The 18,015-nt window shown below is 44.9% G+C and overlaps 1 protein-coding gene across 1 annotated transcript in view; it reads right to left on the reverse strand.

Moving 5' to 3' along the window:
• The window catches only part of DEPTOR (DEP domain containing MTOR interacting protein), an 82,889-nt gene extending 65,687 nt beyond the window's left edge, over positions 1-17,202 (reverse strand). The window contains exons 1-2 of the mRNA XM_050891446.1: positions 17,154-17,202; positions 16,880-16,975 (exon numbers count right to left, since the gene is read on the reverse strand). Coding sequence (XP_050747403.1) covers positions 16,880-16,965 — 86 coding nt within the window. The 5' untranslated portion in view covers positions 16,966-16,975; positions 17,154-17,202. The remainder of the gene's footprint in view (positions 1-16,879; positions 16,976-17,153) is intronic.
• Between the last annotated feature and the right edge of the window lie 813 nt (positions 17,203-18,015).

The raw sequence follows: 18,015 nt of genomic DNA on the forward strand, positions 1-18,015 counted from the left end.
AGAGGATCCCTCTGCCAGCTCCACGGGTCAACTCTGCATTTTACCTTTGGATGAAGCCTCTACATGTCCGTACTCAGCTGGCTTTCCTGCCTCCACGTGCAATACCCACTCATCCTGCTGAAACCCAACGAACCAGGTTTGCGGGAACCTCCAGCCCCTCATCTGAGATCTTGTGAAGCTACCACAAAGAACCTGACTATATAGTCATAGTCACCCTGGTCTTTTCAAGCCTTGAATTTGTCTAATTTTATATAGTGGCAATTGATTTTTTTTTAAATTTATTTATTGAAATAATATAGAGTATGTAATTATTAGAGTAAATAAATCAAAATAGGATAGAAGCCTAAATAGACTCATGTTACAGCCTTTTTCAGTTCCCTTAAGCTGTCATGTTTGCTTAAGAAAAACATTCCTTTGAGTGTAAAATATAAGCCAGTACGACCTTCACAGCCAGCTGGAGGCAACAAATCAGTATAATCCTAATTAACATTCTGCTCATTTATATATGTTTTTCTTAAAGAGAAACCTGTAACATCCAATAAGGTTTCACTGCAAATGCCAAATGAAAAAGAAGAAATTAATCACCATCTACAGAGAAAAAATGAAAAGTGTCTCAGAAAGCTATTGATTGCCCCAAACTACACTGAATGAGTTCCAAATGCATCTATGCCAAATGGTAACAATGATTTTACTCAACAATTCTGCAACATAACACTACTATATTCATTTTTTAAACATAGAAAGGATTGCTCTCTGACACAAATGTTTTAATGATAAAGAACCATCCTATCATCTGCTTCAAATCTCGTTCTTTATCTAGGTCATACAAACATGTAACGTGAAGAATTATGGTATACAAATTTACGGGGATTACTCAATGGCATGAAGTTACTCACTGCTTAAATTTCAGCAGGTTAACGAAGAACTTTATCATTAAGGAAATTGTATTAATAAAAATCCTAGTTAAATACTAATTCTATTTAAAGGATTTTACTTTTGCAAAAATCTAGCCTGAAGATGGTTTCTTTGGATGAGCTCAGCATTTTTCTACATCGGATATATGATATGAACAGATACACAGCTGCTGCATAACCACTCGTTATGAATAGTTCCTTCTGTCAGGATGCTATCAAGGATCTTGTCTTGTTTGATTAGGCCTTGTTAAATGTTCACAAGTAGATGAGCTTTGAAAAGATAAATATTACAGAAGCGTTCTTCCTCTGCTCTAAAGATTAAATGGAAATTTTCCTTTAAAATAATAAATAAATCAATAAGGAGCCCAGAGAAGTTCTGCTGCTCTACTGAACAGCTTACTCGCATTGCTGGGCCATGTGTTTGCCATTTCTCATTCTAGGCAAAATTCTCTCTCCACACATGCAGAAAGCTCAGTGAACAGGTATTTATGTGCTCTGACAATAAATTCAAACCGTGACTTCTTACTACTTTAATAACTCAGAACACGCACCCCGATCCTTATTCACCAAGTAATGGCATCAGTTTTACATACGCTATCAGCCTCAGTTGAATGCTGGTAGACTTAAATTACAACAATATGGTTATGTTTACAACATGCTCCAAACTCTGGGTCAGGCCTGAACTGGAATCCAAAACACATGTTGCACAGGCAGTTAGGGATAGGCTTTAGATGGGCAACAGGACAAGAGGAGGTGAGAGGTTAGGGCCTGCACTGTGCCTTTACAGACTGAGATACTCACCTATCTTCGGTGTAAATAACCCAACACTGTCTGTTAATCCTAAATCCAATTCATTTACTCAAGACGAGCCTTGACATTGACATCACCTGTCCTGAAGAAAGGCAGGATCTGTAGGAGCCTGGGCATGGTTGCTCTTCAGATGGTGTCAATGACCACGGTTGGGCAGATGGACCACAGGTACTTCTGTTGTAGTTACCCAGACACGTGGAGGCATGCTAAAGAGCATGCCAAGGTTTAGTCCCTTACTCGCCCTGGCTATCGAAGCACAATACAAACAGTGCCAATTTTCTACAATGAGCCTTCTGAATGCTGAACTATACAAGATTTCAGTCCATACATAAGTAGGCTGTGCATATATGAACTGCTGAAACTGCAAAAGGTTTGTGGCCACTGAAGACATGAAATCATTGATCAAGTGGCCAACACCTTTCTGTGCCTTTTTCCACAGGTCCATCATTTTCTGAGGTGGAATACCAATATTTTACATGAAAAGATGTGCTGTGTACAGTCTTCAGCCTGCAAGCAAAATGTCACAATTTCCAGTCCACTGGAACTTTTCCTTAGCCACTACATGTTTAAATAAATTCTCCTCTCTGTGTTTATTGTGCTTCTCCTAAACAGTTTATGCAATCCTCTTTTATTCCTCCTTTGCCCCAGCAACGTGTTTCCCAAGAGTACCGTTGTTACTGGCCTCATATAAACTCAGATGTTCCGTATTCATCAGAAAAGAAATCAACACAATACAAACATATTTCATGTGAAATTATGTAGGATACACTGTTTCAGCTGGTGTTGATTTACAGATTTAACCAAAAAAAGTCATATGAAGTTCTTAATATATTAGTTTGGAGCAGCTCTAGCCCCTCTGTAGCCAAATAAAGTGAATGCAAGCAATTATCTTTCAACCACCACTGTTTGATTCATTACAGTAGGCCCAAAGTATAGCACTTGGAAAAACCACCACTTTATAGAAACCTAAAACGATTGGATTTTCCCTATTACGAAATATTTTTAAAGGATCTAGGCCTTGCAGCATTGTGATAAAGCAAAACAGTATACAAAGAAAGCAACAAGTCTCATTGCCTTGTGAGTGTTGAAAAAAATATTATTATTTTCAAAAAGGTGGGATAATGGTTCAGCACACGCCTGATTTAATCACGCCTGACTTAATCATGTCTTTGATCGCATCTGTAAAGGCAAGGGAATATATCTCATTACCTTCCAAATGGATTATCGGATAAGACATGCTCCTCCAAGGGAAGAAAGTGTTAACAGTTCTAATACCTTCTTCCCCCAACGTGGGACTGAAAATCCACTTTCCACAAGCAAAGTTGGAGCTGTGGGACTGTGGAAACCCAGGAATTTATGCACACAAATAAACTCCCAAACTGGGCCCTTTGTGCACAGTGTGAGAGGATCTGAGAGCACTCAATTCATTTGCTGTATCACCGTGCAGGCAGTGAGAACAGAGGCGCAGGTGGTTTGCCCTGAGATTACTGTTCCTCTTGTAATGCCAGCACGCCACAGCCAGCAGCATCTCTGGCACTAATGTGATCTACTGGCCTTCCAGCATGTATTACTCCGTACGCTGCCCCCAATCTTTTCTCTGTTCTCATCCTTCAAGGACTGGTAGAAAACCAGTATGTCCTAAGTATGCAGCTGGTTTCTGTCCCCCAAGTTCTTAAGAAATGGATCTACAGAAAACCTCACAGACACCTTGAAAAGCTCTCTTGGTGGTGGGAAGAGTTGCCATGTTGGCATCTCATGAATCTCACATGATCTGGGGTAAAATCCTGGCCTGACTAAAGACAGTGCGGTCAAGGGAATCAGGTTCTCACCTTCACATCTTCATAAAAATCTCAGTTGAAACAGAGAGATTTCAAAAGTTCTTGGGCATTTGTTTGGAAATGGATACATTTCTCGTCCTTAAATTTGCTTGAAAAGCTGGACAATGTGAAAGGAGTGGTACTGTGAACCAGCGCATCCATTGTACAAACTAACCCAGCTGATTTTGCACTGAAATAGGTTAGGAAGTATTCTCACAAGCCCTCCCACCAGTGCAACTGAGTGGATAATAATCTCTGGTTACCAGCCAGTAACAAAATGCTGATAATATCAGCCACCACAGCTTAAAGAAGACGTCGCACTATGCCTTCATGAAATACAGAGTAATTCAGGTTGGAAGGGACCTCTGGAGGTCATCTGGTCCAACCTACACTGAAAGCGTGTCCAGTTAGTACAATTTGCTTAGGGTCATGTCCAGGCAAGATTTTAATATCTCCAAGCTTCTCTGGGCCCCTATTCCAATTTTTTACTTACTCTCATGGTGAATAACTCTTTCCAATTATCTAATTAGAAATTCCCTTGCAAATTTCGCCTACTGCCTCTTGTCCTATCCCTGTGCACCTTGGAGAAGACTCTCTCCCTGTTTCCCTACACCTTCTCATTTAAGTAGTTGCAGCCAGCAGTAAGAACCCCCTGAGCCTTCCCTTCTCTAGGCTGAGCAGACCCAGCCCTCAGCATCTTCTTGTACATCATGTGCTCCAGCCCACTCCCACCCTGAAAGCCAGCCCTCCTTGGGGCTCGCTCCAGTGAGTCAATGCATTTCTTGTACGAAGACACCTTTTTGCTGTCTATTTTAGATAACAGCATAATTTTGCATAAATTAAGTTGAGATAATAAGCTTCTAATAAACCTTGTTTTATTTCTTTTGTTCAGTGTGCTTTTAAGAACCTACTTTCATCACCTTGTCTAATTAGACAAGCAGCAGTATGAGACCAATGGCTCCTATGATGGAGCCATTTTTCTCGTCACAGAGATCTACTTACTAATTTAACCTCATCTATTTCTACCATTTCCCAAAAGACTTGAAAGGTCTGAATTTGTCCAAATGCTACTAGTTTTGAAAATACTGTAATTGTCCACAAGTCTTTAAGCTTCTAGTCCCAAATAATTCTCAAAACGGTATTTGTACAATCTCTTTTGGGATTTGTACATGGTAATGCTACTTTTAGCTTCTTCACGTCACAATCTCCCTCTGTTTGCACTGACCAAGCAGCAAAATAGCAGTTTAAGCTAGGAGTTGCTCTTTCTACATCTTACTAAAAATAGCTAGAGGAAAGTATAAGTTAATTACATCCTGAACATCAGGAAGCAATTAACAGCTGTCTATTATACCACCCTGATTTCTAAGCTATACAATTATATGCTACTGCAGAAAACGATGTGTGATTATCAAGAGAAGGACCTTTTCTGCAAAAAATGAAAGGCAATTGTTCCACCACTGACAATCAGTGCTATAAATAATGCTTAGCTAATATCTTTTCAGAAGTCATTTCCATTATTTGCAATCCTAACTTTGAGTGACATGTTGGCCATGTGTTGTCAGATTCTCCTCCCAAAGAGGATGAGCGTAAGTGCTGGACTCTGATTCTTCAGACAAGCACTCACAACTTCAGCTTCCTGTGAATATTCTGCAATACTCATTGGAATTAAATTAAAAATCATTGTTCTTACGAACCATATTGTAATTATGCCTTGCATTTGGTTTGCCTCTTAAATCAGAGCTGAGAATGGCTTGTGAAAACACAAAGCAATACACAGGCTTGCTTTAAACAGCCCCAACGCTTTGAAGACATGAGTAACAATGTGAAGAGGAACAGATACGACATATGAACACTTCTTTTTAACTCCTGCTGATAAACTCATTTGGCCCAATATGCAGCAAAGTGGTGCAAACACAGAGCCAGCGGATTGTACAATTCAGCTGAACGCTAACGGAAACATTATGGCATATACCTGTTTTGGCAATGGCCCTTAGTGTGAGAAGCAATGAAACAAACCCACAAAACCCTCCACAACTCCAAGTCAAAGGCCACTGTGCTAGATGGCAGCTGTATTATTGGGGGTGGGAGAATCTTCCCAAACAAGGTAGATTATATAAGATCCATAAAGGATAAATATGATAGTGTTAGTGCTGCTTATCAGCAGAAGAACTTTGGTCTCTGCAGATTCCTTGTGCAATGCACCTCCAGGAGAGCTATACCACTCCCCCAGAAAGTTCAAGTTCTGTTCCAAGTTCTCCTTCCCTATTATCTTACACCTCAAGGCTTCTTCTATGCACTGTCCTTGACAAACATCATCTTGTCTGGCTCTTATCTAGCTGGAATGCTCTTGGAAAGATAGCTTCCACAGCTCTTGACCTCAATAATGTTGCCCATCTCCCTGATTCCTTCCACTGCCTCCTCCTCTTCTGTCACATCAAACACAGTATTACCATGCTTATCTTCACTCTCAAGCTCCCACCTTTGCTATCACCGTCTCTCAGGTGATGTTGGCTTTTTTCTGACCGGCCATGTAGTTCCAGTTTTGCCATTTGGTTTTAAATCTTCAAGCAAGCATCTTTGTGCTTGCTGCCTTAATACACAGGAGGCACCCTCACCCAAACAGCCACAGAGTTGTCTCGATGTAGTCCCCCAGATCCTGTCCAGCATTGCTATGATCTCTGCCCAAAACTTGACATCTAAATGAGTTGGGCAGGGGAAGAATGGATGAAAGGGGTGAGAAGGGGCTCCTGGACTGGCACAGCTGTACTTTAACTTCAGGGTTTGACTCCATGAGAAGCCAATCTCACTGTGGGGTCCCCCAGTAAAAGGGAGGTCTGCGGAGCTCCTCACCCCTTGACCCCAGGCCACCTGACCTTATCTCTTGCACTGTCATTGGTGCTAGTTTGACACGACGGTAACTTGGTTGAGCTCCCCAGACTGCTCGCCATGGGGTCAGACACATACCAACGCAGGTGCACCAGGCCAAGTAGCAGGAGCCCCAGTCCAGGGGAGTTGGGCTGCCCTTTTCTGCAGCAGCAGCTAGACACATCGGCTCAACGTTGCTGTAAAACCCACAGCGTGACCTACAGTCCCCTGGTTCTCCACAGAAACCAGAAAACTCTCATCTGCCTGCAAATCCCTGTGACACAGCTGTGGTAGCCCACGTAATCACCCACACAATTGCAAGGAAATGGAGAATTACGGCCTTGTTATGTGAAAACCAGCTTCTATGTTTGCTCTGAATTAGCAAGCCCAATCAGGCATATTTTTTAATTATTCATAAATGCACCTTTGAGATCTGAATGCATTTACTGGAGTGAGGCACTGTTCAGAAGCAAACTATGAAGACTGTAAAATTACAGGGCTGATAATTAAGGTAGGGGGTTGCATTCTGAAGTAGTGCTGTCACATTGGTAGCACTGTGATGTGCTGGTCACTGTCGTGGTTTAACCCCAGCCAGCAACTAAGCACCACACAGCCACTTGCTCACTCCTCCCTGCTCCCAGTGGGATGGGGAGGACAATTGGAAAAAAAAGTAAAACTCATGGGTTGCGATAAGAACAGTTTAATAACTAAAGTAAAATATAATATTAACAATAATAATAAAATATAATAATTGTAATGAAAATGAATATAAAAAAAAAGAGAAATAAAACCCAAGAAAAGACAAGTGATGAACAGTGCAGTTGCTCACTGCCCACTGACCAATGCCCAACCAGCGATCCGCCCCTCCCGGCCAACTCCCCCCTGTTTATATACTGGGCATGACGTTCCATGGTATGGAATACCCCTTTGGCTAGTTCGGGTCAGCTGCCCCGGCTCTGCTCCCTCCCAGCTTCTTGCACACCTGCTTGCTGGCAGAGCATGGGAAACTGAAAAGTCCTTAACTCAGGATAAGCGCTACTTAGCAACAACTAAAACATCAGTGTGTTATCAACATCATTCTCACACTAACTCCAAAACACAGCACTGCACCAGCTACTAGGAAGAAAATTAACTCTATCCCAGCCGAAACCAGGACAGTCATATAAATTACACAGTACAAATTTCAAAACATATGAAATGTCAATATTTGTCTCTATTCATGCACAATACTCTGACAAGGGTGCAGAATTAAGGGTAAAAACCTTGAAACAGAAATAATCTAGGAAAATTGCAAACATAGTTTCTGTTCCTATCTGGTAACAACATGTGCACTGGGCATTTAAACTCAACATGATCTTTACAGTCTGTCTTCTACTGGAGCCTGAAATTTTTTAATGGGAATTCAGCAAATGTTTGACCCACGTTGAGTTTAGGCAAATTAAGCACTGAGGGGGTGGTCAAGCAAACCCAGCAGTGGCTGCTGCCACCGTTCCCTCTCTCTGTCCTTGACCGTGCGTTTCTGCTGGCTCGCTCACCCCAGCGCTGGCACTGGTCTGACCACATGCTGAGCCTGTTTAGAAAGTTAAATTTTTCTTATTTGGCTTCAGCTGCTTTAGTTCCCTGAACTTCTGATCCCAGACAAACGCCAGTGCACAGTGCAAGGGAAGTGATAAGAGCAGGGCAGCAGCAGCCTGCAGTTAGATCTGCTGTATCAGAAAACCACAGCCTTAAACTGTAGTTCAGTCACATGGGGTAAGCCAGCACCCTTTTCTCCCCCTGTACTTCTTCAGAGAAAGCTTTTATGTGGTCATGCGGTAAATCCATTTGTAAAACTGACCCAGCTGAAATGTCAGCCATCCAAAAGCCCTGCTGATCACTTCCCCAGTGCAGGTCACCGTATGGTGATGGTCCAGAGATGCTTAAGGCAGTCCAAAGGAGGGGAAACACAGAGGAGGGAACCAGGAGGCAGAAACACCTGTGTCGGTGTGGGTACAAGAAAGAGAGGACCACTGCTTTCAGTGGCAGTACTAGCTTGAAGTTTTAGCCATCCAAACTATTAGCTCCTCTCCACTTCTCTAGCTCCAGACATACCTGGATCCCTGCATAGCTGTACCATGATGAAGAGCCCAGCTGAGGAACAGAGAAATAGATGTAACAGAAGCAGACCTGCTGATGATCATTGCCTGAGGAGGCTCCTTTGGCTTCACAGGTTTCTCTAGAGCCTGAGTGAGCCTGTGACACAGTTATCTTTTCCCTTTCTCCATGCTTCCATGCAACTCAATGCTTCAGAGTTTTCAAAAACTAAATGAGCAAGATTAGACATTATTTTACTTCCACTCCTGCTATTTAGCACTCTCCCAGCAGTGTAGGTTTACATATTTTATTTTTCTTTAACTCTGAAATCAGTTTTATTCTTTCTGGTGCAAGGAACAAAACCATATTCACAATATGGTCATTTCTCCTTAAGGCCACAGGAAAAATGTGGGTTCAAGGGAAAGGTCAAATCTCCAAACAGTTAAAAAAAAATAAAAAAAAATTAAAAGTCATGACTGTTGCTGATATTTATGAAACTGATTAAAAATCCCTTCTCAGCTTTCCTTCTGCTAGCTAGTGAAGGCAAACTGCCTTTGTAAATCTGTCTCTCCATTCTATTACAATACCAATAGTCTTAGTCGAATCAATGTAACTAAGGATCCTTGCGAGCCCGTGTTCAAATAGGTTGAAGCTGTATTTAATTCCAGTGGTTTATACATAAAAATTGTTTAAAACATATGGTTTATATGTCCTGCTCTTGCTTAAGAAAAAAAAACAACCCAACAACCCATGACTAACATGTGAAGTGCATCCTTCACTCAATAACTGCTAGTGGTTCTGCCGAGACCTGAAGCTTTGCAGTTTCTGTCTTTATTAACCTTCAGAGCCTCGATGCAGTTTTTCTTCAGGGACCAGGTACATGAACCAAACCTGCTTAGCTGTTGCTTCTTACCCAGCCTTTCGTCCCCTTTGTCAGTTCTTCAACAGCTTAATCTCTTCCCACAAAAGTTTATTTTGAGGAGATGACTGTATTCAACCCTGGCCTTGAACACAGGAAAAAAGGTATCTTTCAGTTAGCAAAAGGACTCACACAAGCCTGCTCTGCCAGGAAGAAAGAGGCAAAAGAGTTAACACAACCACAATAAAAGGGTTACGAAAATAAAAACCAGAATAAGTGGCAAGAAAGGTAGAAGGGCCCAGAGCCTCAGGAGGGAATATCTGTTTCTGAGAGCAGACCCTAAGCCAAGAGCTACCACCCAAGCCAGCACTCAGTGCCTGGACACTTAGTGATGCAGATGAAGAAGTCTATGTCAGGAACTTAGCTGGACTGCGGAGAGGCTAACGTTTGCTGCTGTGACAATATCCTTCACTTTCTTAAGTTTTACATCACAGAAAGGACTGAAATTCTTTAAGTTTTACACTTCAAAAAGTACTGGAGTCTACAGATTTAAGAAATACCTCATTTAAAATGAGATGCACTGATTCCTCCCTAGTCCTTGTCCATTTATCCAATAGTGAAAGCTGGTTGACCTCCCTCCTGGCTTCAGTCTGGTCTCTCACTCTACAGATGTGACTTTGGAGGGAGAAAAAGAGCAGATCCTTTCCTGAACATGGCACCCAGAGCTCCCCACCCACCCCAGCACACACAGTATCACCTCTGCATCTCCACACTTGGGAGGTATTCTTCTCTGCGCTTTTGGGATGTCACTCTTGGGCTCAGTGTCTGACCTCCCAAACCAGAAATCCCAACCCCGACAGAGTCCCGCTTCGGTTCCCCAAGTCTGGCGGCTTCACACAGACCCTCCCTCACCGGCCAGAGCCTGCTACTGCTGCCAGAAACCGCTACCAATTGCAGCCAAGATTTGTGTTGCAAGGGCTTTATTTTTCTTCAGAGCATACAGTGCCTACCCCTGCCAGGACTTGATAAATAGCTCGAATTCCTAGGCACTATCGCTACACAAATAGTAAATAATAATGACAAGTGACAGGAGGACTTCTCTGTCATGGTGCCAGCCTATGGCCACTGCCCCCACAGGAGCAGCGATCGTGTAGTAAATGCAAAGCTACATTGCTTTTGGCACATTAATTCTGCCTTCCTTGCACGAGCATCAACATCAAAACAGTTTCCTTCACCTGTTCATGGGCAGCTCCTCTAACGCAAAATAAATAAAAAATACTCTTGCACATGCTACACACATTCAGGATCCTTTGCTTGCCTGCTGATCTCTGCTAACCTGAGACAAAAGTTAATGATTGACTCCATCTGGAATGGAATACATAAAATATACAGCACTCGTACAACATCCGCCTTCCTGTGTACCTAGCGAAAGAGCGATCACTATTTGCACACGCGTTGTTAACTACTTGATCTCTGAGTTGTGCTTGAGGAAAGCTGCTGATGGGAACGACTGAATTATTACAAGGCATAGCTTAAAGGAAAGAACTGAGCAAACAAAAGCCTTACGTCTTGATTTCTAGAAATGTTGAATAGCCACAAACTTTACTGAAGGACATGAGAAACTGAGATTCCTGGCCCAGGAATCATATGCATATATGCATATATATATATATATATGTATCTATGCATGCATGCATGCTTATATATACATATGGGACTTGATGTCATTAAAATTAGTACAAATGGGCAAGATTGAAACACATGAGAAGGTACATCAGGTATCAAAGATTCTAGAAAACATGAACGTATAAATTTGATAAACACATGCTTTTTATAAAATTAAAATAATTTACATTAATTAAAATATATAATTGAAAGTGTTGTGATAGGGTAGGGTTAGCGGGAAACTTCTTGATTTCAGAGCACTTCATTTTGCAGCTCTGCCAACCTTTACTTTGAAACCTTTTCTTTCAGTGTGTTACTCTGGTGGAACCTCACAGAGAAGATATTGCCAATTTTTTGATTGCTTGATTTTGGAAAACAAATTAATGAAAGTGAAATTATTTGGACAGAGAGTTCTGGAGCACTCTGTTCCACAGAGATCTGATGATACAATCTCCTGTGTCCTATCCACCCTGAAGAAGACAGCAGACAAGAACCTTCTCAAGTGAGGCAACTGAAAACTATTTTTTTCAGGGTTAGTTTTGAGCCCGTCAGTAGCTCTTGGCTAAGGAAAATGCAACCACTGCCAGAGAAGTAAGGAGGTTGCAAGAACAAGGTGCAGGGGGTAGAAAAACACATCATCTCTTTAGGTGGAAGTACAATATTGGATTGGCTTAGGCAAATTACAAAATCTCATCTTAATGAATTCTGTCTCTAAAAATGGCATATACATTTGTTTAATATCTGAAGATCGGTCAGGACCTGGACTTGAGAGGAAGTGACCCCTAGACAATTCTGTATCTTAAATCTTTATGTTCCTTTTAGTGTATAAGCTTACACAGCTGTAGTAGCGCATCACTAGAGTGTTGCTACACTTTCAAACACATTGATAGCATTTAATAAATTATGTAACTATATGGTTAATATATTCCTATATTATAGCAATACATTAACGCTACGGCTCTCTTGATTATATTTCTCTAGAAACTGTTATTGTTATGTGCCCTGAGTTCTTTGCACTTTAGAATACCAATGAACTTTTGAACCCTACCACCGTGAAAAAGGTTGACTATTGCTCAGAATAAGAAAAAAATTTATGGACCTGTAGGTGCTATCATCCTTCAGAAGTTAATGACTCTGAAAGCTATGCACTCCAATATGTCAAGAAGTTTTCTTAAAGTGATAATCTTCCTGAAGTGAGACCTTTGGAAGACCAGTGAAAACTGATTTTGACTTGTCTTGCAGCTTCAAAATGTATAGCTGTTTACCATGTAAAACCTCTTTTGTAAGATGAAACTCATACACAAACTCTGATAAAAAGGCATACAAATTTCTGTTGAACCATATCTTGCATTTTGTCTCTTCCGAAAGACAGAAAAATCTCTAAGAAACATGCTTCATATTTCCCTAAGCAGAAGGAAAGAAGATGCTGAATTATAAGAACTATTCTATCAAAATCACTGGCTCATCTAACAAGTTTCCTCATTATTTACTCAACTATTTAACAGAAGTGTGAATTGGGAAAGGTGTTGCTTCTTGTAAAGGCTGGTGATAAAGAGACATCCAAAAGTCTGCAGAGACATTAAATGTCATTCAAGTTACACCTACTACAGAGAACTACACCATATATACAATGGCAATTTCTGATTTGGAAAAAAAAAAAAGGTGCTCTTTTAATATTGCTGTTTGGTCAACTGAAGCCTGAAGACACCCTGAATGACTAGGCAGGTTTTCTGCAAGAAATGAGGGACTCTTGGAAGATATACCACATTTCAGTGACAATCTGGCATCAAGAAACAATTAGCAGACAAGGAAGATGTCAGACACCCCTGACTTGTAAGACAGGCTGCCAGCATGTATATCGAAACATGCCCATTGAAACTGCTTTTGGTTGCCAGAGGCAAGATCAGCTCTAAGTTAATGCTCAAACCCAGAGATACTTTAATCCTTCTGCCAAACAATGCTGAAATGGGCACAACCTGTTGCCTTCGACCGGGAGGGAAATGAGCTTGGAATTGCTTTGCTTCTGATAAAATTCTTATCAACTTCAGTACTGCCGTTATACGTTCCCGTTATCATGCTTCCAACGATGACTATCCAAAGCACTAAGGCTGTGACACCTTCCTTCAGGCACACCCAGTGAGACCGAGGAAGCTCAGGGACATTCACTTTCCCGGGGCTGCCCCCAGGCAGGTGTTTGCAGGCAGGGGTATAGCGGGATGGAGGCTTCGAAGGGCTCTGCCAGTCCTGAGAAAGCTGAAGGCCCCGTCATCCTCTTGAGCACAGCTCGCAGTTTCTTCAGGAGACAGGTCCATACTCATCACTTGTAACTTATGGAGCTTTTTAAGAGCAGCTCTGTTGCAGCCATCCTCAAAGGAAAGAGCTCACCACTGAACAGCTATAGGGTCTCTGAAATTGCAGCAGAACAGAGGGAAGAGCTGGGTTTTCGGGTGGTTGGAGCTGTCAGGCAGCCAGAGCCCCAGAAGTTTGTCCTTGCAGGGCTGTCGGTGCCTGGAGAGCCCACAGCTGGATCGTGCCCATCGCAGCCCTCGCCTTGCTCCTCCTAGTCTTCTGCATGGCAGCGAGAAGCTGCCAAAGGGTCTGTCTTGAAGTGCCACGCTGCTGAAATCTTCAGCTTTGTTTCATGGCTGTCAGTCTGATCATTTAAAGGCTTGCCAAGAGCCAAACTTCAGAAGTCCTCACTTTAAAAAGTATGTTTCTATTAACCAACAGTAAGTTAGGTATTTGCTCAGCCAGCTACTGGGTATAGAGGCAAAGGACACTACTGGTAAAAATTTACAATGTTGGCTAAAATATAGCTCAAGATCCTGTTTCTTTTTCCATAAATCACCTCACCCATGGACGAGGATTTATATCACGGCCTCATCTCCCACAAACTGCTCAAGACCAAAGCTGGTGGGTGCAAGCCCGGAGCCAGCATGTGCCAGCAGCCAGCTCCCTGGGTGCCAGCTGACATAGCACACACCGGGGCAGAGGCTCCTGACCTCGCAAAGGAGAAACACAGATCACAAGCAACCGGGGGACAGTAAAAAAGAGAAGGAAAAAACTATTTGGCCTCCTCCTCTTCCTCCCCTAGCCAGCTTGCACTTGCCTGGGGAGGGGAAGGGGGCACAGGGCTTCCATCCCCACCGCCGGCACTGCCAGTGCGCAAAGCCAGGCTTGCCAAGGTGCTGCTCAGATGACTTCAGCCCTCACTGCACGAAGAAGTCCCTGTCAGAGAGGGACAGATGTGCAACAAACAGGCCACAGCAACAGGGGCTATGAGGCAACGCGTGAGGCTGGGGCGAGATGGGCAGTAGGAACTTTGTAAGGAATTTAAATCAAGCAACTCTCATAAGTATTTGAGTTTAGACACACATGCTGTTTGGTCTAGTACAAGTGTGCTTTAAATACCTACATTTGGTTGGTTTTGTGTAAGCAACACCATGCTCACAGTTTCGGCTTACACTTCTAGTCCTAAGTTATGTGTTCATCTTGCAGTATGCAACACTTGCTCACATGCACTTTCACCCAAATACACACATCATCATCACCTGTCTGGCTGCATCACTCCCGCTGGGGGCTTATCTTGCATTTGTAAGCATCACTAAGAATAGAGTACAGTATGTTTCCTTGAGTGCATGTGTGTGCTGGTTTTCTATCATCTGCTTGCCTGCCCCAAAGGCTGCTGAGGTGATAGCCTGTCTTTGATCCTGAAAACCCTCCACGTTTTCATTTAGCCTTAACAATTATACACTTATTTTGGACAGGAAAAGGGAACCTTTAAATGCAGGCTTGGCTAAAACTTGTCTACTGGCCAGTTTTCTATCGCATATTTTGTGGCTTTTATTGTCTGGAAAAGTGAAGAAAACTAACCCTTTTGCATAGAGTATCCCGAAGGAGAAACAGAACAAAGCTAACAAAAAAACGGGGGAAGAGAGACAATTTTGGGTGCAGTTTCACAAGACGGTTCCAGCTGACCCAACAGCTCACTGCTGCCAAAATGGGAGATCTTGCTGCTTCTCCACTACCTCCTCTTCCTGCTCCTGGCTCCACATTCCCACCACCTTTCTTCTGCGGGTTCTGGCAGTCAGCAGCTCAGAAAACTAACCTACTCGCCGGATCGCCACATTGGATCTGCTCCCAGGAAGGTGCAAGAAGTATCCAAGCAGGCACGAGGGAGGAGGTGGGACTACACAGCCGGGAGTGGGGAGTAGGAAAAGGGTCAGAGGGAGAGCGGATCTCCCTGTTCAGCAGTAGCTAGACATTATGCAGGCTGAGTTGTTCATGAAACCACAGTCCAAGGAGATCTAGGCCACTTCCTACGATTTGCAAAGAGATGTCCATAGGTAACTTCACAGGACGGGGAATTTTGTATCTGTAGATCATCCTGCCCAAAAATCCACCATGTTTCATTACCTTAATAAATAAGATGACAAATGTCATCCTTGATTGTGAGACTAATGAGCTGATTCTAAGTGTCAGATTTGTTGAAGTTTCCTCAGTCTTCTCCTTAGGGAAAGATTGCAAAGCTTTTGCTTTTACATTTAGCTATGAGGTATATAGAAAGATTAATGGGATCTTAATAGAAATTTTGTATTAGCCTTGAATCTTCATCTTCTAGTGAGATAAATTAGGAACAGCAGGATTCTTATCAGACACTTGGATGAACCACTCTGCACTAAGTCCACCACACAGAGCCGGTGTGCCGGTGCACCCTGTCACCCTGGGTTTCACTTCAGGCTACTTTGAAGAGGAATCTCAAGCTTGGAGCAGACACTGGTGTGTACTGGAGCCAGACCACTAAAACAACATTTACTCCCCAAACATGGATATCACTGGTATGCATCACAAGGTGTCAACGGTCCTTACCATGTGGATGCAACCAGTAACAATGTCAGTGTCTGTACCAGCAGCAATGATGGCACCTCCCAAATCAAGCAACATTTCTATCATTTTGCAGTGTTTGACTGGCATTTAAGAAAAAAGTTTAAAGAAAATTCAAGCAAAAACTAGTGGGAAAATATTTCTACAATCTCTTTCTAGTTACACATATAACACACAATAATAATAGAATTTTTCTTCCTGAATCACAAGATGTTCCATCAACAAGCTGAAAGTCTTAAAATTTCTTTTTCTCCTCTGTAGTGTATGGGTACAGATGGCACACTAAATACATCACAGAAATTAAAAAATAACTGAGTCAGGCATTTTTGTTAACGGTTTCTGTGCTGCACACAACTCCACTCACACAGCACTGTTAATTACTGCTGGCACTGACAGTAGGGATCCCCTTCCATCTGCTGGGACCAGCTGATGCAAAATAAAAACAAGCCCTTCGAATAAGGAGCACCTCTGCAGGGTCACTGCCCGGCACGGCTGCGAGAGCTGGCGAGCACATGGGGTTTGTGCAGGAGCGGTTCCCTGTGCTCTGCTTATTGCTCACTGGAGTGCTGAAACACTTTATTGCTTATGGTTTCTTTGGGTTTCTTTAATCTTTAAAGATGCAACTCTCCTTCTGCATCGCTTGATCCCTCTAGCGATGCAGCAGCCTTTCCCCCAGACCCCTCCTGTCCCACGCAGGGGAGCAAAGGTGCCCGGGGCACAAGACCCCCGAGGCAGTGCCTTACCTCCCCGGGCTCGCAGCGCCGGCTGCCACCTCCCCACCTCCTCCTCCTCCTCTTCCTCCTCCTCGCTGCGGAAAGCGGGGCCGGAGCCCGGGGACGCGCTGGAAGCGGGGCAGGTGCTCCGGTGCAAGGAAAGCCCGAGGGAACAGATCCTCGCCCTCCGCCCCGCAGATCCCCCTCCCGCCTTCAGGGGGGCTGCTGTTGACCCCCGGGTACGTGTCCCCGGCAAAACGGGGGGAAGGCACCGCTTACCGGAGCTGCTCGCCGGTGAGCAGGACCTCGGCCATGTGCTCCAGCTCCGCCGCTTTCTGCTGCATGCTGCTCATGCCCTCCTCCATCGCCGCCGGCCTGCGGGCACAGCACCGCCGGGTGAGGGGGGACCGGGGACCCGCCGCCCCCCCCCCGCCCCCCGCGCTGCCCCCGCTGCCAGCTCCGAGGGGCGCCTCCCGCCCGGCCCCGGCGGCTGCAGAGCTTGTCGCCGGGGGTGGGGGGGCAGCGGCAGCCCCCCCGCGCCGCTTCGGCTCACCTGAGCGGGGCAGGTCACTTTTCCCCTCGGCAGGCTCGGATCCCCCCCCGCTTCCCGTGTTATTGTGTCACAGGCAGGCGGAGAAACACATGGCTGCAGCCGCCGCCGCAGCCGCAGCCGCAGCCAGCCTCGCCGAGGCAGCAGCGTCCTCCCCCGGCTGTCACACGGCAGGGTCGGCGCTGCCTGCCCCCGCGGGAAGGGGGCCGGCTCCCCGCCGGGGGCTGCGAGCCAAGCGGCCGCCGCCGCCGCCTCGGCTCCCCCGCCGGCCCCGCTGCGGCGAGGGCAGCTCCGCCGCTCGCCTCCCCGCCTGCCCCGGGGCGGGGGGGAGGCAGAAGGCGGCCGCGCACGGAGGAGCGCAGCGCTCCCCTCCCGCGGGTGCGAAGTCCCCGCGGCCTCCCTCCAACGCGGGGCTGACCGGAGGAACGGCGCGCTCGGGAGAAGCCGGGCCGGCTGCGCGGGTGCGCACCGGTGGGCGCTGGGCTGCCGGGCCTGGTGGGATGCTGCTGCCGCCCGCGCAGGTAGTGCGCGCTGCGCCTTGGCAGTTATCCTTAGCGATACGGGGGGGGGGGGGGCAGAGAGGGAGCTCTTGGTCCGGATTTGCACCCTCAAAAACTGCTGCTGCCCTCTTGCCGTCCGGATTTCTGCTCATCTGCTACCCAGGGGTTATTTTCGGCCATTGGTCCCCTGCCCACCTCACCTCTTTCTCTCCAGGCGACAGCAGATGCAGAATTCTTGAGAGGGCAGAGGAGCATTTCTCTCAGCATTTAGTCTTGGCAATGGGAAGTAAAGTGCAAGGTCATGAGCACTGTTTGTCAACATTTTTGATGGGGAAAAAAACCCAGCCTTTTTTAAAAAATGTCCA

The sequence above is a fragment of the Gymnogyps californianus genome, chromosome 2 (genome assembly GCF_018139145.2).
Source record: "Gymnogyps californianus isolate 813 chromosome 2, ASM1813914v2, whole genome shotgun sequence".
In the NCBI taxonomy this organism is placed as follows: domain Eukaryota; kingdom Metazoa; phylum Chordata; class Aves; order Accipitriformes; family Cathartidae; genus Gymnogyps; species Gymnogyps californianus.